This window comes from Nyctereutes procyonoides, unplaced genomic scaffold (genome assembly GCF_905146905.1).
Source record: "Nyctereutes procyonoides isolate TBG_1078 unplaced genomic scaffold, NYPRO_anot_genome, whole genome shotgun sequence".
NCBI lineage: Eukaryota > Metazoa > Chordata > Mammalia > Carnivora > Canidae > Nyctereutes > Nyctereutes procyonoides.
The window spans coordinates 23064572-23089743 of NW_026575024.1; the positions used below are offsets into that span (position 1 = coordinate 23064572).

Here is a 25172-nt window from a genome sequence, read left to right on the forward strand (position 1 = left end):
TGTCCAGAGAACAGTCTGGAGACACAGGAAGGAGAGCAGGGTCACCACAGAAGGGACACCACCAGGCCACAGACTTCCCACCATCACCTCATTCAATCCTTACCATGATCTGGGAGAGATGACTTGTTATCCCCGTTGTACAGAGCCAGATCCCAAACTCAGAGAAGGGAGGTGACTCATCTATGGCCACATAGTTGATAAGCCAGAGAGCTGTGATGGCAGCTCAGCCCTACTTTCCCACTGTGTGAAAACAGGCAGTGCTCCTCCCGGCAGGACTAAGTCCTCCCTTTGCAGCCAGCCCTCCCCTGACCCCCATCCCTCTCACACTCTCACAGCTCCTACTCTCTCCGCTCTCCTCCACCCTACAGGGCAGCCCTCTGCCACAGCACTGCCCTAGAGCCACATGGTCCTACAACCTGTATTTTCAGGGCCGGTGCAGATACTTTATCTGCTTTTCATTCTTTTCCAAAAGGCCAGTTACTAGAAATGAGAAGACGAGTACCTGCGTGTGCCTGGCATGATGACAACATGGGGGGGCCCATGGCAAAAGAGCCACTCTGCCCTCACTACCATAAGGGTTTCCTGACTGGGGGGGCAAGTAAACTGTAAACTTGTATTGTGTGATCAAGAATTATAGTTTGGCTGGCTTTAAAGAAACACAGGATGTGGGGATCCTTGGGTGGCTCAGCGGTTTGGTGCCTGCCTTCGGCCCGGGATCGAGTCCCACGTCAGGCTCCCTGCATGGAGCCTGCTTCTCCCTCTGTCTGTGTCTCTGCCTCTTTGTCCCTCTCTCTGTGTTTCTCATGAATAAATAAATAAATAAATAAATAAATAAATAAATAAATAAATCTATCTTAAAAAAAAAAAAGAAAGAAACACAGGGTGTGATAGAAGCATTGGGGGTTCTCTCTCCAACCTGGAGTGAGGGCAGATCAGGTTGCTTAGTGAGGTGGCACAGTGAAGCCCAAAGACTTCTGAATTGAACATTTTAGGTACATCACCACCTGGAGGCTTGGTTCCCTTACCTATAAACTAGAGAGAACAGGGGTGCCTGGTGATTAAATGTCTGCTTCAGCTCAGGTCATGATTCCAGGATCCTGGAATGGAGCTCCACATCGGTCTCCCTGCTCAGCGGGGAGCCGACTTCTCCCTCTCCCTCTGCCCCTTTCCCCTGCTCATGCTTGCTCATGGTCCCTCTCTCTCTAATAAATAAATAAAAGTTTTTTAAAAATTAAAAATAAACTGGACAGAACAAGAGAAACAAGGTCATGGGATTAAATGAGTTAAGGTAAAAGCCCTGGTACAAAGAGTTTAGCACCCCACCTGGCTCTGCCAGTACTCCATACACATGAGCTCTTCTATTAGTACTATCCCACAAGAAAGGGATGTTTGAGCTTAGACCTGAAGGTACAGTAGGAGTTTGCTAGACAGAGAAGCCAGGTGGGAGGTGTTTCCCATCTCCACAGCATTCTAGGCAGAGAGAAGAGCACCTACTGTTTCCCACGGGACCTAGGACAGCCAGGCACCTAACAAACACACAGGGGGGAAGATGCTGGCTGATGGTGGAGGTACCTAAAAAATTCAAAGCGATGCTGAGCATCCTTTTGGAATTCCTGGTCCAGCTTATAAGCAAGGAAATCTTCTCTGTCGACAACGAGGAACTCTGTTTCTTCCATACAGACCATGGTGGCCCTCCATACCAAAGGATTCAGAAGGCCCAATTCCTGTTGGATGGACATGGAAATGGGTAAGTGAGAGGCTACCTCTGATTTTCTGCTCACAGCCTTGCCCACCTCTTTCCTGCTTCCACATGCCTCCCATAAATCTCCACTCCCTGGATTGCAGATTCCTTGGCTGGCCCTGAGCTTCTTCTCATTCACCACTTTGGGGGGCCTATCCCCTCCCTCTTAAATGTGCTGCTTGTGGAACAAGAGGTAACAAGCTCGACTAGATCAGAGAGAGGAAGCTGGAGCGGCCTCACTGAGGGATCCCTCACTGAGGGATCTCTGTGGGGCTATACAGGGAACATGTTCCTTAAACATCCAGATGGAGGAGCCAGCCTCGGACATCACCTGGTCCAGTCAATTGGCCTGTGACAGGTGAGAGCGCTAAGTCCCACAACAGGGCAGTGACTTACACCTAGGAGAAGGCAGGACTGGGCCTGGTTGTTCTAGCCAGAGTCCTGTCGAGCCCCCAACCCTGCCCGAACAAGGCAGAGCCTTCCCCGTGCTTACCCCAAAACAATCGCCCCTGTGCAACAATTTGGGGTGGGGATCCAGGAAGGCGCTGCTGCCATCCTCATCCTCTGTCACTGCAACTGTGCCCATGTAGATGAAATAAAAGCTGTTGCCCCTCTTCCCCTTCTTGACCATCACTCGCCTGCGACCAAACCTGAGAAAAGACCATGGCCAGTAGAAAAGCCCAAGACCAAACCAAGACCACATGCAAACATGACTCAAATACTGGGCTAACTTTGGATTTTACCCAGAAGGTAATGGGGAACACAAAAGTCTGGGAAGAGGAGACGGCCCAGATGACAATGACTAGATGGAAGAAGACAGGCACAGTCAGCTGGGAAATGAGCCTGGTAGCAACAGGGAGCCTGGCCCCATGCTGGGAGGAGTCCTGCACTGCCTTGTACACTTCTGGAGCATGAAGGCACAGACTGGGACCAGAAGAGCCCGCACAGCAGCCCGGCTCCAGCTCAAGCCTGAGCTCTTCACTAACATCCACCCAGTTGCCCGCCTCCCTCAGACTGAAGCTTCCTGAGAGCAGAGCCTTTGTCGGTTGGCTAAGGCACAGTAAATGCTCAGTGAATAGCCGCTGAATAGACGAATGACCAAATCCTGAAAGTAATGGATGAGTAGCTGAAGGATGGAGACCTAGGGTGCCCCAGGCTTGCTGAAGGCACACAGCGAGTCACACTTGAGTCACCACTGGACCCCAAATCTCCTGTGGCAGATGTCCGTTGCTTTTGTGGCCAAGCAGCGGGTCACCTTTTCCACCAGCTGCACCCTGACTTTACTTTGGGGGAAATACCTTTTCTTGATTCACAGGCAATCAGCCATCTTGCTGCCACAAAAGAGAGAGTCTGATGCAGAAAGTGGCTCATGAGAATTGAGTGTGAGGAGGTGGAGAGAGACCTGGACCTGGGGTCCTGGGGACACTGGGCCCCTGAGTCCGGCTGAGCCAGAAGCTGGAGGACTATCCCAGGACTTCTCAGATCCATGAGCCACCAAAGCATTCCTTACAGCTAGGTTTTCTATCACTTGTGACTGAAAGAATCCTGTCTAATCTGCATATTTCCAGTCCCAGAAATAATCAGCTAGCTGAAAAGGGCTTTAACAATCACCACCTCTTCGTCTTCACACAAACCCATAAAATCTGTACCAGAGTCCTCATTCCTGAGGCTCAGCAAGGTTAACTGGCTTGTGGTCACACCTCAGAGTGGCAGATGCAGCATTACATTCCAGAGCTCCTACCTCCATGATTCTTTTTCTTTGCTTGACACCATTCTGCCTGCAATGGAATCTCACTTTAAGACAACGGTGACTTGCTCTTCTTTACCAGGCTAGAACAAAGCAGATGGTCCCCCCTGCCTGGAATGTTCTTGTCTACACCTCTGCTTGTCAAAAATACCTACTCAACTGCCACCTCATTGGTAAATCTCCTTTGGCCAAGCTAACTAGAGTGTTCCCTCCTCTCCTGGGCTTATTGTCTGTAAATAGATCCTGCACAGGTTATAACAGGCCTTTATCTAGAGCTAGTTTGTGATTATGTGACCTGTGACCTCCATGAAAGAAAGTATCAGGGCCCAGACTACAGGGTCCTCACATCCTAGATCTTCAAGACAGGCCTAAGCTCAAATATTCTGCTAGGCTGCCCTTCTTAAGCCACTGAAATGTCCAAGAAATGGCAATATTTCCACACACACCTCTTAGACTTCTCTAGTACAAGGTATTTATATGGTGCTTCTTGTGCCATGGACCCTTTGACAATCTGGTGAAGGCTTCACAGAATAATGTTTTAAATATATAAAATAGGAGTACCTGGGTGGCTCAGTTGGTTAAGCGTCTGCCTTCAGTTCAGGTCGTGATCCCAGGGTCCTGGGATCAAGCCCCAACTGCTTCTCCTTCTCCCTCTGCTCCTCCCCTCCACTTGTGTTCTCTCTTTCTCTCTCTCAAATAAATACGTAAAACTTTTAAAAATTCATTTTTAAAAAATATTTTATTTATTTATTCATGAGAGACACAGAAAGAAAGAGAGGCAGAGAGACAGGCAGAGGGAAAAGCAGGCTCCATGCAGGGAGCCCGATGTGGAACTCGATCCTGGGACTCCAGGATCATGCCCTAGACTGAAGGTAGGTGCTAAACCGCTGAGTCACCCAGGGATCCCCCTAAAAATTCTTTTTAAATAAATATATAAAATAAAATATAACAAACAGTTAATAATTGTCTTTCAAAACCCAAATTGTGGGGGTGCCTGGGTGGCTCAGTCAGTTAAACATCTGACTCTTGATATTGGCTGAGGTCACACTCTCAGGGTCATGAAATCAGGCCTGAGCTGGGCTCTGTGCTGAGCAGGGAGTCTGCTTCAGATTCTCTCCTTCTGTCCCTTCCCTCTCGTGCCCCCTCATGCTCGCAGGAGTATACATTCATACTCTCTCACTCTCTAAAATAAATAATTCTTTAAAAAAAAACCAGAATTGTGGTATAGCAATGTATGTGCATCTTTATTACAGCACTGAATAACACGATCTAGCAGCGTTCTAATTACTACTACAATTTCAAAGATGTGATGAATATAAATTATTTTTTGAGAAACCTGCAACAACATGAATGTGTAATATTGGTGATTTCTTTTGTTGAAAAAGTCACAGGAATAGCTAATACTATAGTGGTTCATTACCTACATCTGTGATTAAAGAAAATGATAAAGTTTAGTTACAGGTTAATGAAAACAGATATAAATTTTTTTCTTATCCGTTCACAGACCCTTGCCCTAGTTCCTATGTGGACATCATACAATCACCTGTGACCCACTGTAGCTTTTAGGGCTTGGGTTTGAGTCTCAGCCCTACCCCTCATCACCTGGGTGACAGAGTATGAGTCACCCTCTGAACCTCTGCTTCCTCATCTGAAAAAGGAGGGACTGGACCAGATCCTTTCTGAGGTTCCTACCAGAGCCTCTCTAGATTCGATGGCTCCTTCATTCTGGGTAGACTGGTCAATAAATGAAGATTAACCATGCAACAAGCATAATAATGAACACTCAAGTAAACAGATAGCTTTCCATGGCTGATGTACCATGGAGACACCAGCAGCCCTGCCATAGCCTTGTCAAGCAGGTGCTTCCTGCCCAGCCCAGCCCTGACACCAAGGGGTGTGTCCCTCACTGACCGTTCAAAGCGAATGACTTTGGCCAGGAGCAGCTGCAGGGGCTCTGAGTAGTTGCGGTAGCTGTCCAGAACCTGCAGGAGGTTACAGAGGGCCTGGATCTCCGACTCTGTCCTCCAGGAAGGCAGCTTCTGCGTGATCTGCATGGCTTTTGGAGGGAAGTGACCCTGGGGAGAGAGGACCAGAGTGACACACAAGACTCAGAAGTTTCCCCCAGGAGCTGGTGGGCAACTCCCCACACTCCTGCTTTTATACTTCACTCCCCAGACAAGAGTGGTTTACATTCACTGAGTGCTCACTATGTGTCTGGCATCAGGGTATGTATCTTACACACATCATCTCACAGCATCTTTGCTCAGCCCAAGAAGTGAGGCACAATTATTATTTCCATATAACAGACAAAGGCACTCGAACAGGCTTATAACCTAGACCTGCTACGTGCCAAGACCCTTATCCCCACTTCCTAACCATACTGCCTTTGCCATTCACTGACCACCCACCGAGTCAATATAGGGCTCCCTGGGTTTCAGGGACCCCTCAGCATATGTACATTGCAGCCAGGGGAGACTTCCCTTCCCTCAGCCTATACCTTAGCATGCTACATGAGACTAAGAAATAAAGAGAACCTACAGAAACTAACCCTGGTGAACCAGAACTCATGGACTAGTGGATGGACAGATCCATCCATTCACCCACAGTCCCATGTCCCGGGAAAATGGTATTTGAGTTGTTAACACTCCTACTGGCTGCCCATCTCACTTAGGATAAAGTCTTAAGCAGGTACTCCAGCCTAATGGAGCCTTCCTCCCTACCCATCCCCCCACTTTGCCTCCTGCCTCTCTCAGAGCTTCATTCTCCAGGCTCTAGCCTTCTCTTGAAGAGGCCAAGCTCACTTCTGTCCTACAGTCTTGCTTGGGCTGTTTCCTCTCTCTGGAATGTTCTTCCCTGGATTTTCACATGGATATGGCTGCTTCCTTCTCTTCATTCAGTTCTTAGCTCCTATGTTACCACATCCTGAGGAAGTCCTACTGGATCATTTGACCTAAAATAGTAGGCCCCCTTCTCAGCAAGTCTTGGAATCATTTTTCCCAAAGCAGTTCATACTTTCTGAAATGACCTTATTCTTTTTTTTCTTTTTTGTTAATATGTATATTATCTGTCATTTCCCCATCCTATACACACACACACACACACACACACACACTCACCTCACTCACTTTAGAACCGCATTATCCAATATGGCAGCCATTAGCCACATGTGGCTATTTAAATTTAATTAGATAAAAAATAAGTTCCTGAGGGGCACCTGGGTGGCTCCATGGTTAAGCGTCTGTCTTAGGCTCAGGTCATGATCCTGGGTTGCTGGGATCAAGTCCCACATCAGGCTCCTCGCAGGGAGCCTGCTCCCCCCTCTGCCATGACTCTGCCCCTCTCTCCGTATCTCTCATGAATAAAGAAATAAAATCTTAAAAAAAAAAAATTTCCTCAGTCACACTAGCCACAAGTTCTACATGTGTCTTGTCCGCTACTATACTGGACAACGCATACAATTGAACATTTCCATTATCTCAGAAAACTCTATTGGACAAAGATATTCTAGAATATAAGCTCCATTAAAAACATGATAATGGCTTCATCTATCTTATTTACCCCATTTTAGAATAACATCTCACATGTAGTAGGCACTCAACAAAATAAAAATTTATGGAAAGAATGAATGAATGCCAGCTAATCTTACATAAAGTAGTTGTCCTAGAAGCAAAAAAAAGTGGGACATGATGAGGAGTTCTGGACAACAGATCTGAAGCCTTGCATGTTCACTCAGAAGGGCAGTGTTGCTCAATGATTAATAATGCACAGGCCTGGGGCACCTAGGTGGCTCAGTTGATTAGGCTTCTGTCTTCAGTTCATGTCATGATCCTGGGGTCCTGGGATTGAGTCCTACATTGGGCTCCCTGCACAGCAGGGAGTCTGCTTCTCCCTCTTCTCCTTCCCCTGCTGGTTCTCTCTTTCTAATAAGTAAATAAAAATTAAAAAAAATTTTTTTTAAATGCACAGGCTCTGGTGCCAGGTGCCTGGGTTTGAACCTTGGCCTGCTCCTACCTGGTGGTGTGTCCTAGGACAAATCATTTCCCTTTGAGCCTCAGTTCCCTATCTGAGAGCAGCAGAATCTGAATTTATAAATAGCAGAGCTAATATATGTAAGGGGCTTATAGTGGGCCTGGTTCCCAGTCAGGACTATAGAAGTGTTGGCCTTTTTTTTTTTTTTTTTTTAATTAAGTAGGCTCCATGCCCAGCATGGAGCCCAACATGGGGTTTGAACTCATGACCCTGAGATAAAGACTTGAGCTGAGATCAAGTCAGACATTAACTGACTGAGCCAAAGGTGCCCCATGTTGGCCATTTTTAAGGTCTGAATCCAATCTTCTTCCTTCCTAACCCTCTCTTGCTATCAATAACCCATTGGGATTTCTATCGCAGGGTTTTTTTTTTTTTTTTAAATTTTTACTTATTTATGATAGTCACAGAGAGAGAGAGAGAGAGAGAGAGCAAGAGACACAGGCAGAGAGAGAAGCAGGCTCCATGCACCGGGAGCCCGACGTGGGACCCGATCCCGGGTCTCCAGGATCGCGCCCTGGGCCAAAGGCAGGAGCCAAACCACTGCGCCACCCAGGGATCCCTATCGCAGGGTTTTTATGACAAAACACAGATGTCTCTGGTTTCTATGAACAAAACTGATTCTCTGGGCCCACTTGGGGCTCCAATTCTTTTAGAAAATCTCTCTCAGGGCAGCCTGGGTGGCTCAGCAGTTTAATGCCACCCTTGGCTCAGGGGCTGATCCTGGAGATCCGGGATTGAGGATCACGTCAGGCTCCTGCATGGAGCCTGCTTCACCCTCTGCCTGTCTCTCTCTCTCTGTCTCTCATGAATAAATAAATAAATAAATAAATAAATAAATAAATAAATAAATAAATAAATAAAATATTAAAAAAGAAAAAAAGAAATTCTCTCTCACCACCACTGATTCTTAGAGACTCCCTTCTCTGGATTCCTACGAAACTGATTCTGCTATTTAACTTCCCAGGTAAGTTTCCTCACCTTAACTCTTACTTAGCTCCTTAAGGGCAGGTGGGGATGTTATATTACCTAGAATCACCACAACCAGACACAGATCTAAGCCTAGAGCTGGTAAGAGCTCAAATCTTTCCTATACAAGGTAGGCCCCTTTAAAAATATAAATTAAATTTTAATTTAGTATCCAAGATTTGGTGGAAAGAAGCCAGGAAAATAACAATTCTTAAAATTCAGAGAACAAGTCACACAGTCCAAAGCCTCACCCAGATATGAAGCATTTCTTTGCCAGAATGGCTGATATCCACAAAGGGGGTGCCTGCCCAGTGTCTGTCAGAGGGCTTGGGGCACGCCCAGAATTCACACACAGGCCAGGCCTTCCCCCACCTCCCCCGATTGTTTCTTCTGTGTCTGGAACTCTCACAACCTCTACTTTGAGTTTTGCTGTTTTTCCATGGGTCCAAGTACAGGAGTTCTCCCTGCCGGTTCTGCTCAGCTATAAGGTGACAGTGGGTTCAACGGGGCTCACAGCCTTGGAATGTCAGGACTGGAATCTTGGGATCACTGAGGTTGGCTATTTCACACATGAGGAAATCAAGTGGCTAGCTCAGGGCGACACAGTGGGTTGGCACCAGAACCTGGACTGGACTCAGCTGTCCCGATACCCAGCCCCGTGCCTCTTCCAGGCCATGCTGCAGAAAGAACATTCTCAGCAGCAAGGTCGGAGTTATGCATACCTCCTCTGCGACGAAGTCCATGGTATCAAATGTGATTCGGCCTTGCTTCCTTTTCTGGGGGAGAAAAAAAGAGAAATTGGGGAGAAGAAAGAGAATCAGCAAGACTGCTACTAGAATTTTGCACTGAAACCCTCCTGCGCACCCAGTGCTCACCCGTGGTAGGCGGAAGCCATGGGAACCCTCCTACCCACTGGAACCTCTCATGTCCACCTCTGCTCGAAAGCCCCAGCTCAGCCCCAGACTCAGACCCAGTGTAGACAGCGTGTCATTGTGGAAACAGAAATGCGGTGGGGGGAGGGGAGTAATAAAGAGAGGAAGGATGGAGAGAGAAAAGGAAGAGGGGAAAGAGGCAAACAAATGAGGAAGTGGAGAGGGACAGAGAGGGAAAAAACAGAGACACCAACGAAGCCAGCCTTCCCTAAACGCCTATCAGGAGCCAGGCACACGCCTCCTCTTCCTTTCTTACTCTATTTCACCCTAAGGACAAAGCAGGTATTGCTGAGCCCCCTTCTGGACTCCACAGGGGGTTAAGGAACCTGCCCGAGGATCACACACTGAGGAAACAGTCCTCTCCTAGAGTGTGTCCAGAAGAAAGCAGCGCAAAAGGTCTTAGGGATGAACTCATCCAACTCTATCTCCTAACAGTTGCAGGGGGGATGAGGAAATAGTCGAAGAAGAGGCAGAGAAAGGGGGGAAGATCTGTAGGAGGAGGCAGGGGAAAGGAAAGAGACAAACAAGGCCCTGACCACCATCTGGGCCAAACCTGGACCCACGCCCCCATCTCTCTAGGTTTACCTCAGGTCCTCCCCACCCCAGTGCCCGATTTATAGTTTATGTACCTGTGTCGTGCTTTTCAAGAAAGCCAGTGATAGAAAGCATGGTGCTCAGAAAGATGCGGATTCACAAGGTCTAATGAAAAGTGGCCCATGGTTCTCTCTACCTGACCCAACACTCCAGCCCCCTAGCTCTCTGCCCAGTAGCCACATGACTCCCCTTTGGCTGCTCTCAAGAGGCTTCTGCTCTGCTCGAGTCCACTCTGCCCAGGCACTGTCATTCAGTCTTAGCCTCACACATCCCTGATGACAAGTCTGATTTGGATCTTCCAAGTACCCAGGCAGCCCAAGGCTTCTGGCAACCAAAGACTCCTGATAAATAGCACCCCTGGGCCCATGGCTTTACCACTGCATGACAACAACCTGAGTCAGAACATCCTTCCTGACAGCAAACCTCCATCTCTCAGGTTCCAATTCTTCCACTCCATCCCTTCCCAAGTCATGGTCCAACCATAGGGCAGAATCTGGCTGCAGAGTTCATTTGGTTTGGCCAGCATAGTGTCTTTAAATATATGAATTGGAGGGATGCCTGGGTGGCTCAGTGGTTGAGTGTCTGCCTTCAGCTCAGGTTGTGATCCTGGGGTCCTGGGATCGAGTCCCACATCAGGCTCCCTGCATGGAGCCTGCTTCTTCCTCTGCCTGTGTCTCTGCCTCTCTCATGAATAAATAAAATCTTTAAATATATATATATATATTCATATATATATATGAATGTCTTTGGATGGGCCATGCTCTTCTTTTCTGCAGACCCACAGGCCCCTACTCCCTGCTACATCTTTAACTCAGCCACCTGCACACAGTTACACTTGCTGGCTCCTTAGCGACCCACCTAAGACAGCCTTTTTTTTCACCCATCAGCACCACCCATACTCCTTTCTCCTTCAGAAACCATTTGGGGCAATTTCTTGGAGTGAATCGCTAGGTGCAATTGGAAGGCAGGGCTGAATCTAGTCACTCCTGGCACAACAGAAAAATAAGCAGGGTTTGTCAGAGATTGGGAGAAACTTTGTGGGCCTGAATAGTAATGAAGATGCCTTTGGGGATCCAGAACAGGTTAACAGAATGGTGAGCAACTTTTCTGAGCTTAAAAAGGGTGTATGATCTACTACTGGAATAAAATATTTGAAACAGAGACCTTCTAGAAAATCTAGAAAGCATGGTCTCCAGAGTAAGCAGGGCCTTGCACGTGTTCCTTTGTTTAAGCGGGGGGACAGGAAAGAAGGTTGAGAAGATGAACAGTGATGGGCATTCAGAAAACCCTGACTCGGGATCCCTGGGTGGCACAGCGGTTTAGCACCTGCCTTTGGCCCAGGGCGCGATCCTGGAGACCCGGGATCGAATCCCACGTCGGGCTCCCGGTGCATGGAGCCTGCTTCTCCCTCTGCCTGTGTCTCTGCCTCTCTCTCTCTCTCACTGTGTGCCTATCATAAATAAAAAAAAGAAAAAAAAGAAAACCCTGACTCTAAGGAGACTTCTGGATTTCTCTGGCTCTTTTGATCCCTATTGGAATGACGATGACTTCTTCTCTACTCCTGGTGTTTCTTTCTACTCAGAGGGAGTTGTGCTGATAGAACACTACTAGCCCTTCTCCTTCCACATTGAGAAGGAGTGACATAAACTCCTTGGTGACTTTGGAAGGAAAAACTGGGTGAGATCATTCCTTCTCTGTCCCTGTGAGATCACATTCTGCTCTGTCCTCCTTTGCTGTGAATTTAGGGCAGGAGGGTCTGCTCCCACAGTGGAGGCCTGCCTTGGTCCAGCACTGTCCACGACACATGTAAGGCTATCTGATTCTGGGGTTTAGTCTTAGGTCATCCTTGCACTTGATGATACAAATAATCTTCTCCAATAAAAGTGTCGTCATTAACAAAAGTTACAGTTGGGTCTCCCATCTGCTTTACCCTTTGTCTTCTCTCTGTTGGTTCAGAATATGGATTGGGGAGTGAGGTGCTATTTATCAGACCCCCTTAAGCCCTCACAATCGTGCTAAGGCCAGCTGCTTACATCCCAGAAGGAAAAGATAGGGTGCTTTCTATGAGAGGTCTCGATGATCTGATATTCCCGGAATCCCCTGAGGCCCTGGCGGAACATTTTACACACTCGAATCATCACGATGATATCCATGGTGAGCTGGTACAGCCCCTGTGGAAACAAAACAAATAAGATCAGTAGAAACCATCTGTTTTCAGCAGCCACCAGCAGGCTAAATAGCACTGATAAAGTGAAATGGGATGGAATTAAATGCAGGGGTATGCTGGAGCCATGGTTCCACTTTTGAGGGAGTCTTCAAGCCTGCTGAAATTGTGTTGGTAGCCTGAAAATGGCCACAGCTGGGACTATTAATGCCACACAAACTGGCAACTGCTACAAACCTCCCTCCCCAGGAGCTGGTGGGTAAAACTTTCTCCAGCACCGCTCTAGTTAAATAGCAAGTCCTTCACTTTGGTCCAGAAAACAGCAAAAGTGACTGCAGGCAGCAAGGGGGAGATGCAAAAAGCCTGGATTTTGGAATCAGATGGATCTGAGGGAAGAACAGTCGAGCAGATGCAACATTGTGGCCTTGGAAGACAGAAGAAGGGGCCATAAGCCAAGGGATGTGAGTGGTCTCTAGAAGCTAGAGAAGTCCAGGAAATGAGATTCTTCCCTAGACCCTCAGGAAAGGATTGCAGCCCTGCTGACACCTGGATTTTAGCCCAGGGAGACCTGTGCCAGACTTTTAGCCTACATAAGATAATATGATTTGTCTTAAGCCACTAAATTATGTGATATGTTATCACAGCAATAGGAAACTAATATAACCACTCACCCAAGCTGGGCCATCTGATCCCAGGCAACCTTTGAGCCTGGGAATTTGGAATTGAAACTGAGAACAAATCAGTCTCCATCCCAGTATGAATTTGGGAGCAAGGGTAGTCACCCTCTGCCTGCCAAGTAAATACGGGGGATAGGGAAACAAGCTCAACAACAAAGAGATAAATCCAGAATGTGAAACAATCTACAAGTCAACTAACCCAGTTTCTTAAAAGACATGCAAATAAATGCAAAGCATCAACCTCTGGATCCTGATTCATAATTGCAAGCTGAAAAGGCCACTATTTGGCAGCCCCGGTGGCGCAGCGATTTGGCGCCGCCTGTGGCCGGGAATGTGATCCTGAAGACCTGGGATAGAGTCCCTCGTCGGGCTCCCTGCATGGAGCCTGCTTCTCCCTCTGCCTGTGTCTATGCATCTCTCTCTCTCTCTGTGTCTCTCATGAATAAACAAATAAAATCTTTTTTTAAAAAAAAGAAGCATCATAAGAAACGTAACTTACTCTCAAATGATTCAACAAGCACACACACAAATATGTAAAGCCAACATGGCCAAATGCTAACTGTTAGACCTAAGGGGTGATCATTATATTTCAACTTCAATGTTTTAAAATTTCCATAACGAAACAAGCACAAAAGCTAAAAACATTTATTTTTTTAAATTCTGTTAACAAGGACACCAAAGACAAAATGAAAAGGCAAACTGAAGACTGGAAGAATACATTTGCCATGCACAAAATCAACAAAGGATTCCTATCCAAAATTACAAAACATAATTATTACGAAAAGCTACTATCGGGGCACCTGGGTGGCTCAGTTGGTTAAGCATCTCCCTTCGACTCAAGTCGTGATCCCAGGGTCCTGGGATTGAGCCCTAGGTCGGACTCCCTACTCAGTGGGGAGCCTGCTTCTCCCTCTCCCTCTGACCCTCCTCCCTGCTTGTGCTCTCTCTCTCTGTCTCAAATAAATTTTTTTAAAAAACAAACAAAAAAAAACCCCCTACTTTCCAATTTTTTTTATTTTAAAAATTCTGCAAATCAAAGCAAAAAATACAAATAACTCAAAAGAAAAAATAAGCAAAGGATATAAACAGGTAACTCAAAGGGAAAATGTAAACCACCTATAAATAACAAAAAGATTCTGCACATCACTAGAGATAATGGAAACGTAAATTCAAGTGGCAAGAGACCATTTTACATTTATTGGATTCAGGGGGGAAAAAAAAAGAAGACATTTCCCAGAGGAAAAGCTAAAAATAATTGAAATGTCCATCAGTAGGGGAACGTATCACCGCATTACAATATAGTCCTGGACTGAACATAGCACTAGAGCCATGCATGTCAGTGTGGGTAAAGATCACACGATTTGAGTGGAAAAAAGTTTGGAAAGGGATGCCACTTAGGACATCATTAAAAAAATTTTGCTACATAATATGTTGCTTATAAATACTTATATATAGGGATCCCTGGGTGGCGCAGCGGTTTGGCGCCTGCCTTTGGCTCAGGGCGCGATCCTGGAGACCCAGGATCGGGTCCCACGTCGGGCTCCCGGTGCATGGAGCCTGCTTCTCCCTCTGCCTGTATCTCTGCCTCTCTCTCTCTGTGTGACTATCATAAATAAAAAAAAAAAATTAAATACTTATATATATAATAAAATTTTTAAATCTGGGGGGCACCTCGGTGGCTCAGTGGTTGAGCATCCCCGCATCAGGCTCCCGGTGGGGAGCCTGCTTCTCCCTCTGCCTATGTCTCTGCCTCTCTCTCTGTCTCTCATGAATAAATAAATAAAATCTCTAAAAAATTTTTTTTTAATCTAGAGAGGTAGGGTACATATTAACCTCAGGAAAGTGGTTCCCAGTGAGGAGGAGGGGAATGGGATGATGAGGAGCTTCACCAGTAACTGTAATATTTTCTTTAAAAATATTTATATCTGGGGACACCTGGGTGGCTCAGTGGTTGAGTGTCTGTCTTTGGCTCAAGGTGTGATCCCAGAGTCCTGGGATTGAGTCCCACATCAGGCTCCCCTTGAGGAGCCTGCTTCTCCCTCTGACTATGTCTCTGCCTCTCTCTCTGTGTCTCTCATGAATAAATAAATAAAATCTTTAAAAAAATTATTTGTATCTGAAGGAATTACAGGGAAAGGCTTTTTTTAAATTTTTATTTATTTATGATAGTCATACAGAGAGAGAGAGAGGCAGAGACATAGGCAGAGGGAGAAGCAGGCTCCATGGACCGGGAGCCCAATATGGGACTCGATCCCGGGTCTCCAGGATCGCGCCCTGGGCCAAAGGCAGGCGCCAAACCACTGCGCCACACAGGGATCCCCAGGGAAAGGCTTTATTAATAAAATTAATACTTACTAAATAACCATTTTTCCACCAGGAACTATTCTAAGCCCTTTATAGGTATTGACTCATTTAATCCTCAACAGTAAATCAGTGCAATAGATACTAATACTACAATCACTCTTTACAGAGGGGAAAATAGGCACAGCAAATCAAGTAACTTGCCTAATACTAATATTAGCCAAATGACTAATAGGTGATGGGGATTTGAATCCAGAGTCCATAAGTTCAGCCTGTCACTCTATCTACTGCCAGGCCTATTCTCTCTGGATCTCAAAACAGTAGGAAGGGTGAGTACAGAGCAGTTCTTAGGGGCTCAGAGTGTACCCTGTGACATGCCCAGTGTAAAGAGATAGCAGTCTACACTGAAGTCTTTCTGAAGCCTAACCTGGAACTTTATCCTCTGTGTCATGCTGTGATTCCAAAAGAGACAGTGTAGGCCCCCCTATTACACCTGCCCCTCTTTTCCTCAAAATACCTGTCTGTGCAATCTTTCACTCTTTCCTCCCAGAACCCTTGACACTCCTCACCAGTTCCTTCTTCAGGATCTGCCACAAATAAGACACCATATATCTCCTCATGGTTCCTGAGCTGGCAAATGGCACAATTAACCCCTTTGCCTTTCAAGTGTAGGATCACAAATCCTTCCCAAAGAATCCACTTGTATTAAGAAACAAATAACTTCCCTCAGTGGCAAGGTAGGAGTTCCTCTCCACTCCTCATACCCTACCAATAGCTTCTAGAAGCCTTGTTCTGAGAAAAATCTCATTCTCAGAATCTCCTTATATCACAATGGAGGATTCTGAAAGAGAAGACAGCGGGAAGGAACTAGAATCCAGGAGTCTAACGTCTAACATATATTGAGAACTCATAGAACTTATTATCTTAGTTAATCCTCACAACTACCCCAAGGGGAGGGTCCTTATACCTACTCCGTACAGACTGAGGCTTCAAGTAGCTAACTGAATGCCAGTCATAGGACCATTTAAGGAAACTATGAGGCTCCTGGGCTGGGGGCAGGAGCACCAAACACCTCAGCCGAGAGGGCTCTCTGAGGCTTAGAACTCGGAGACCCTGTAGTGTGGGGTGTATGACACAGTCCTATAAATCTTGTTATATTAGTAGATCAGGAACTCTCAGAAAAAATCAGAAGTCCTCGGCTAAATGGAGTGCCAAATGATGAAAGGAAATCTGGTGACTAGAACTCAATGACCCTGAGGCCCTTCCAAAAGGAGAAAATAGGATCTAAAGTATGGCTGTCTACTAGATTAAAGATGGCAGTTGATGGTCGCAGTTTGCTCTTGTATACAAGAATCCTCAATAAAAAACTACGACTTTGGGATCCCTGGGTGGCGCAGCGGTTTGGCGCCTGCCTTTGGCCCAGGGCGCGATCCTGGAGACCCGGGATCGAGTCCCACATCGGGCTCCCGGTGCATGGAGCCTGCTTCTCCCTCTGCCTATGTCTCTGCGCCTCTCTCTCTCTCTCTGTGACTATCATAAATAAATAAAAATTAAAAAAAAAAAACTACGACTTCAAGTATGCCTGATTTGCCATTCCTATCCAGCAAGGCCCATCTGCCAACGCTCTCCCAGCTGACAGCCAAATGGAAAGACGCTGAATGCAGTAAAGACAGCCTGACAGCGGGGAAGACCCAAGCTCGGAATGACTAAATTCAAAGGCCAGCACTCCTAGAGTGAGACACTAATCACTTACAGAGATGAGAAGAGATAGAATTGTTTTGTTTTGTTTTGTTTTCCCTCCCCTGCCAAGAGAAAAGATACAAGGAACTCAGGGAGAAACAGAGTAAGAGAATGTTTCAGAGAAAAAGAGAGAGAAGCAGTGTGGAGTTTTTGCCTTCTCTACCACAACCCTGATCTTAAGGAAGGAAATACAAAAGTTTAGGGGGTTTCTGAAACAAACTCTTGGGGGTGAGGAAGACAAGAAAGATGGTGGGAGGTGGTTACAGATAGGGAGGTATCCAACCAGTCCTCTGAGCTGCCTGAGATGCAAGTGACCTGGAGAGGATCCAGACTAATAAGGGGCATCGGAGGATGTCAGTAAGTAGGGCCAAGACCCTGATAAGACCCTGAAAGTAGACATTCCCAACTTTACCTCTTGCCAGCAGTAATTGTATAATTTCCTGGGGAATTGGATTGGTGTTGGGGAGAAAGGGGCAGGAAGTTTGGAAAACTCTGAACTGGCCTATGATGAGTCAATCAGCCTGAAATTATATCCTCTCAAAATTACTGGATTGCATCTCAAGTTACTTGAAGACACATCTAAATTAAGTTGTCTCTTAGGAGGCAGGGTGGAGACCCAGAGTCAGACAGACATTAAAGTCAGGTCTAGAAATTAAGAAAGAGTCATTTCAAAAAAAAAAAAAGAAAGAGTCATTTCTGGGGTGCTTGGGTGGCTCAGTCAGTTAAGTGTCTCTGCCTTTGGCTCAAGTCGTGATCCTGGAGTTCTGGGATCAAGTCCTGCGTCAGGCTTCCTACCCCACAGGGAGCCTGCTTCTCCCTCTGCCTCTGCCTCTTTGAATAAATAAATAAAATCTTTAAAAAGAAAAAAAAAAGAAAGTGTCATTTCTGTTGCAGTTTATAATCTTAAAATTGAACTGTTGTAGAGCGGAATGCCAGAAAGGGAATTGGTCCTATTCTTACGTGATAGTGGGTAAATCACTTAACCATATTGGGCCTCACTTTCCTCCTTTTAAAACTGAGTTAGACTCAATTCCACAAATAATTTCTTTTCTTTTCCCTTTTTTAAGGATTTATTTATTTATTTAGAGAGAAACCATGAGCAGGGGGAGAGACAGAGGGGGGGAGAGAGAGAGAATCTCAAGCAGACTCCCTGCTGAGCAACTTCGGGGGGGGGGGGCTTGATCCCAAGCCCCTGAGATCATGACCTGAGCCAAATCAAGAGTCAGACACTTAATTGACTGAGCCACCCAGGTGCCTCAAACAATTTCTTTTCAAGATAAGATCCTTATTGTTTTGCTAATTATAATAGTTATGCAACTAATACTTATAGAGCTCCAACTACATGCAAGGTATGAAAAGGTGAATAAGACATGGTTTCTGCTCACAAGGAGTTCATAATATGGTGGCGATGGAAACCACAGTCAACAGAAAAAGTTGCACTAAAATTAAGCTATAAACATAAATGAAGAAAAGGGAGAGACTGATTGGAGAGCACGAGATGTGGCTGGAATATGAGATACCCAGGAGGCAGGAAGTGAGGGTATGCAGGCAGAGGTCACAAACCAGCCACCCGTGGAGCAAATTGAGTTTTTAGACTGTTTTATTTGACCCACATGGTGTTCTGATTAAAATATTGTTAAAACTTAACTTGGTTATGTTTAGTTGGGGAATGGGCTCACTAATTCACCAAAATCCTCAACTCACAGAACCATGTAACCTGCCAGGCATGTTATCTACTTGCAACTCCCAGTATAGGATCTATATGGCCTCTTTCAGACCTAAAATCCTTTGACTATATAATCAATGGTTGCAAAATTGTGGCCCACAGACCATATCTAGCCTGTTGGTACGCTTCAACTTTTTTTTTAAAGATTTTATTATTTATTCATGAGAGACACACAGAGAGAGAGGCAGAGAGAGAAGCAGGCTCCATGCAGGGAGCCCAACACGGGACTCAATCCCAGGTCTCCAGGATCACACCCTGGTCCCAAGGTGGCGCTAAACCACTGGGCCACCCGGGCTGCCCCATTTCAACGGTTTAAAAAAAATATGTTTTTTAATTAGTTAGGGCAACTGGCTGGCTCAGTCAGTAGAGCATGCAACTCTTGATCTTGAGTCTGTGAATTCAAACTCCCTGTTGAGTGTAGAGATTACTTAAAAATCAAAAAAATCTTTAAAACATTTTTTAATTAGCTGTCAACACTTGAATATTATGGGCAGTTTTCTTTTTTTTTTTTAAGATTTTATTTATTTATTTGTGAGAGAGATACACACACACACAGAGGCATAGACACAGGTAGAGGGAGAAGCAGGCCTCCTGCAAGGAGCTGGATGTAGGACTTGATCCTGGATCTTGGGATCACGACCTGAGCTGAAGGCAGATGCTCAACTGCTGAGCCACCCAGGTGTCCCTATGGGCAGTTTTCTAGGAAAACATAATTCACCGAAGTGACCCTGATATAAACCATCTAAATAGACTATACTTTCTGTAGAAGAAATAAAGGAAATTGTAGAAGAGCTCTCTCACCACCTCTACCATCACTGAGAAAGAAAATAGTACCAGGTTCTGAAGAGAAAGCTAGAGATTCATGAGTATTGTCTTTAAAATCCTAAATATAAGCAGATATAATTCAATAGTACATTTAAAAATAACATTATTGGAGAGCACCTGGGGGGGCAGCCTGCTAAGTGGTTGACTCCTGGTTTTGGCTCAGGTTGTGATTTCTGGGTTGGGGATCAAGCCCCACCTTGGCTCTGCACTCAATGTGGAGTCGGCTTGGGTTTCTCTCTCCCTCTCCCTCTGGTCCTCCTCCCTACCCCTGTTCTCTCTGTCTCTCAAATAAATAAATCCTAAAAAATATAATAACATCATTGTGGTACCTCTTTGGCTCAGTCAGTGAAGCATGTGACTCTTGATCTTGGGATTGTAGGTTTGAGCTCCACGTTGGGTGTAGAGATTACTTTAAAATAAGAAAAAAAAATATTTAAAAAAGGAAAAAAAATAATTTTGAAGCTCCTGGATGACTCAGTCAGAAAAGCATGTGACTACTAATCTTGGAGTGGTGAGTTTGAGCCCCACATTGGGTGTACAGATTACTTAAACAAACAAAAAAACTTTTTTTTTCTTAAATTAAAGACTTTTGAGACAACTGGGTGGCTCAGTGGTTGAGCATCTGCCTTCGCTCCGGGCATGATCCCAGGATCCGGGGATCGAGTCCTGCACTGGGCTCCTTGCAGGAGGCCTGCTTCTCCCTCTGCCTGTGTCTCTGCATCTCTCTGTGTCTCTCATGAATAAATAAATAAAATCTTTTTTTAAAAAATTAAACTTTTTTTTTTTGAGAGGGCGCGTTAATGAACATGTCACTCTTGGAGACAACTGGGGCTCCAGACAACCGGGGGTCCAGTGCTGGGACCTTAGTAATACTGCACTGAGCATGCCTCAAAGCTATCCCATTGGTTAAGGGCTACCCCTGGAGGCATTCACTTGCTTTTCTGGACTAAGCAACCCAGTGGCCAGAGAAAGCCCTCAGTGAAGGTACTTAGAGTAGGAAGCTGCCTAGTTAGCCTGTGCAGAAATGACAAGCCAGAGGATTAAAGCCCACAGTAAACACCTGGGGCTGCATGTCTTGGGGACAGCTGGCAGAGTTGCAAATTATCCCAAAAAAGTGGTACATTTGAAGGCAGAACCAACAGCACCTTCTGCAGAACATTGGGATTTTAAGGGCTGGGCTCGGAGAGCTTCCCTGGTATCCTTGGCACCAAGGAGAAGCAGGGCACAAGAGCTGACCAGGGAAAACACACAGACCGCCATTCTTGCAGCCCTGCAGCTGCCAAGCTCCATCTGCCAGGACAGGAAAGAGCTAAACCAATTTGGTCACACAGAACCTTTGTCAGAAGGAGCTTTGCTGATGACCCTAAGAGGCTTCCTGTCAGTCTGGAATTCTACTCTAGTCCCTTCTCCATGCACATTTCCAACAAAGAGCTGGTCCAGAAAGAACTCACTTCATTTAAAGGGGATTCATAATAAAAAATAAACAGCACCAGACCCATATATTACAGAAAAGTGGGGGAGGGGGGCAGGAACCAGAAAAACAAATGGCAGATGAAAGGCGTTCACCAGAAAAAAAAAAAAAAATTAACACGAAACAGATGATAATCATGAACCACAAAGAACTCAAAGGGCTTAATACATTTTAAAACTAGAGTTCAAAGCAAAGATGCAAAAGTTCAAAGAGATGATGAAGCAACTGTAGGAGATGGCATTGGCAAAGCTCAGGAAGGAAGTATTTTTGTTTTTGTTAAAAAAAAAAAAAACCCTCAGAACTGAAGATTATTTCAGAAACATCAAAAAGGAAGTTATCCCTGCTGAATACAGAGGTCAGGACTGCAAAAAGCAAGTGAGGGAATTGTCAATGAGCACTTAAAAAGGAACCAAGAAATGAAACAACTAACATGTATGGAAATACAGAGGGAGAGAGAGTGGGAGGGTTGAGTACATGGCTTTCTTCAACTCTTAAAGGTGTAAATCTTTTTTTAAAAAAATATTTTATTTTTAAGTTATCTCTACACCCAACGGGGGGCTTGAACCTACAACCTCAAGATCAAGAGTCACATGCTCTACCGACTGAACGAGCCAGGCACCCTTATAGCTGTAAGTCTTTTTTTTTTTTTTAAAGGTAATCACCATTCCTTTTTTTACTTATTTATGATAATCACACAGAGAGAGAGACAGAGAGAGAGGCAGAGACACAGGCAGAGGGAGAAGCAGGCTCCATGCACCGGGAGCCTGACGTGGGATTCGATCCCGGGTCTCCAGGATCGGGCCCTGGGCCAAAGGCAGGCGCTAAACCGCTGCGCCACCCAGGGATCCCTATAGCTGTAAGTCTTAAGACACATTTTAAATCTGGTAAACCAAAATGTATAAGCCTATTTAAAGATATAAAGGGAACTAACAATAATAATTAAAACTAGATAGAAAAGAAGAAAAAAAGGAGAAGTATAACAATTACTTTTTTGACTTTTGAATTTTGTACTAGGCATATTTACATATATAGCTTGCCTGTTAAAACGAATGCATCAATTTTTATTTATTTATTTTTTTAAAGATTTTTATTTATTCATGAAAGACACAGAGAGAGACAGGCAGAGACATAGGCAGAGGGAGAAGCAGGCTCCCTGCGGGGACCTCAATTTGGGACTTGATCCCAGGACCTGAGGATCACACTCTGAGCCAAAGGCAGAGCCTCAACCACTGAGCCACCCAGGTGCCCCTGAATGCATCAATTTTTAAGAAATTAAACAAAATCAATGCAGTGCAATAAGCAACACAGCTACTAGTAGAACACCACAATGAAAACAGATTCATTGAAAACTAGAAGCTAGAAGGCTTGCAATTCAATAGAAATAAATGAAAGGAGAAAATGACAAAAGGATTTTAAAGTACCCAGGCTTCTGAACTTACATTGGTTTATCAAGAACAATAATTAGTAATAACTGAGTTAATAAACGTAACCACTAAAGTACCCTAGACCAGTTATCTGCAGCTTATCAAGACATCAAAAGATAAAAGACCTTTACCCCATGATCAAACACACTTGATAAAATAGGTTAGCAAAAAGAAATTAAGAAAGTCCGTAGAGAGACCAGAGTAAGCTTCTTAGACTTTATAATAAAAGATTAGGGGTACCTGGGTGGCTTGGTAATTGACCATCTGCCTTTGGCTCAGGTCATGATCCGGGGTCCTGGGATCGAGTCCCACATTTAGCTCCCTGTGGGGAGCCTACTTCTCCTTCTGCCTATGTCTCTGCCTCTCTTTCTGTGTCTCTCATGAGTAAATAAATAAAATCTTTAAAAACAAGATTAAAATACACACACAACAGGAACATCCTGGGGCCCTTGTATCCAAACCACCTCATTAGGTGACACTGCTTTCTCTTCACCATGATCACAGCTGGCCTACTAGAATGATGCACGTAGTGTCTGGTGAGTGTAATTGAAATTATAAGATTACTAAATCTGTTGAAAATATGAATATCCTGTGTAAAATTTTCTATTTAACATCTCACATGGAGAAAATAATGCAAAATAACAACTGCTGGCAAGGATGGGGAGAAACTGGAACCCAAGTGCATTGCTGGTGGGAATGTAAAATGGTGGAACCACTGTGGAAAACAGTATGGTAGTTGCTCAAAAAATTAAACATAGCAGTACCATATGATCCAACAATTCTACTTCTGGGTATATACTCAGAGGAATTAACAGCAGAGACTCAAAAAGATAACTGTATAACAATGTTCATAGCAGTATTATTTACAATAGTCACAATGTAGGAAACCCAAATGTCCATTAACACATGAATAAGCAGAATGTGCTACATACATATAATGGAATACTAGCCTTAAGAAGGAAGGAAATTGGGATCCCTGGGTGGCGCAGCGGTTTAGCGCCTGCCTTTGGCCCAGGGCGCGATCCTGGAGACCCGGGATCGAATCCCATGTCGGGCTCCCAGTGCATGGAGCCTGCTTCTCCCTCTGCCTATGTCTCTGCCTCTCTCTCTCTCATTCTGTGTGACTATCATAAATAAATAAAAATTTAAAAAAAAGAAGGAAGGAAATTCTGATACATGCTATAATGTTGATGAAACTTGAAAACATTATGCTAAGAAGACAGACACAAAAGGACAAATATCGTAGGATTCCATTTATATGAGGTTCCTACAAGAGTCAAATTCACAGAGACAGAAAATACAACGGTGCTCACTAGGGGCTGGGAAGAGGGGTGAATAGGGAGTTTGGCTCAGGTCATGATCCTGGGGCCCTGAGATTGAGTCCCATTTCAGGCTCACCATAAGCAGCCTGCTTCTCCCTCTGCCTCTGCGTGTCTCTCGTGAATAAATAAAATCTTTAAAAAAAAAGTATTGGTGTGAATCATGCATTTCAATAGAGACAGATGTAGAAATAGATATACAAATAAATATACGATTAAAATAACAAAAATTCAACTGAGTAAACTTGAAGATCTAATTGGCTTTATCAAACAATTCATAAACCATGTAACACCTCATCTGGCAAACAGAGATACTCTGAAGTTATGCAAAATGGAAGGCTTTCATAGAGAGGAGTGTGGGACAAGGAGCCTCTAGCAAAGGAAACATGAAGGTTCATTCGAGGAAAGTAAGAGGATGATGACTTCTCACTGGCTGAACCACAGCACTTTCCATTGGCTGGGCTTGCTGGGCCACAAGAATATCTTCCTTTGGTGGGGGTGGGGGTGGGGTGGGGAAGTAGTGATGTAATAACCCCTTCCTGTTGGAGATGCAAGGTACCTCTCCTCCTCTTTGGGGTAACTGGCCATGAGTGGTTGGGTGAGAGCTCCCCCTACAAGCCTTCCCAAGTCCCAACTTTAGTTGAGGTTTCCCTTGCTAACTTTCCCTCCCTCTGTTCAAGAGGGAGCCTAGGAGCTGGGATTATCCCAACAGCATGAACAAACCCAGTGCCCAAATCTTGGTTTCTAAACACCATTCTCCACTAAAAGAACATGATTTTTTTTGTTTTTTGTTTTTCTGGAGAAATGGCTGATTCCAGAGCCGGGATAGGGAAGGTACAACATGTGCTGAAAAGTACGGAAAATTTCAAAAAATTATGGGGACATGTCAAAAGGACATAGAAGGCAGCCAAAAGGGGTTCCCACTGGTCCAATATAGGGTAATTTGGGCATTAGAATAAATAATGTATTCCAGTGGCAACCAAGAGGCAGTAACCCCATTACAGCCTCTCTCTCCCATCCATTATAACTAAAAGCTTTGGACAAAACACAGTTTGAGACTCTTACAAATAAATAATGGCGGGAAATCCCTGGGTGGCTCAGCGGTTTAGCGCCTGCCTTCGGCGCTGGGCATGATCCTGGAGTCCCGGGATCAGGTCCCACATCAGGCTCCCTGCATGGAGCCTGCTTCTGCCTCTGCCTGTGTCTTTGCCTCTCTCTCTCTCTCTGTGTCTCTCATGAAAAATAAATAAAATCTTAAAAAATAAATAAATAAATAAATAAATAAATAAATAAATAAATAAATAAATAAATGCAAGTGTTCTGGGTTTTGGGGGTGGGTAGTAAAAACAAAAAAACCAGCCCAAATGTGGGTGAATTTCCTGGTTTAATGAAGTCACAGGATACAAGTCATTAGACAAAAATCAATTTTATTTTTATATACTATTGAACAACTAGAAACTGAAAAATTTTAAATAATACCATTTATAGTAGCACTAAAAACATGAAGCACTTAGGT

At 44.9% G+C, this 25172-nt stretch overlaps 1 protein-coding gene across 2 annotated transcripts in view; it reads right to left on the reverse strand.

Annotated features, from left to right (window-relative positions):
• CNBD2 (cyclic nucleotide binding domain containing 2) overlaps positions 1–15771 on the reverse strand; it is a 46707-nt gene extending 30936 nt beyond the window's left edge. For both annotated transcript variants that reach the window (XM_055307911.1, XM_055307901.1), the window contains exons 1-6: positions 15721–15771; positions 12043–12180; positions 9206–9259; positions 5400–5563; positions 2235–2391; positions 1573–1724 (exon numbers count right to left, since the gene is read on the reverse strand). In XM_055307911.1, the coding sequence (XP_055163886.1) occupies positions 1573–1724; positions 2235–2391; positions 5400–5563; positions 9206–9259; positions 12043–12180; positions 15721–15771 (716 nt within the window). The remainder of the gene's footprint in view (positions 1–1572; positions 1725–2234; positions 2392–5399; positions 5564–9205; positions 9260–12042; positions 12181–15720) is intronic.
• Between the last annotated feature and the right edge of the window lie 9401 nt (positions 15772–25172).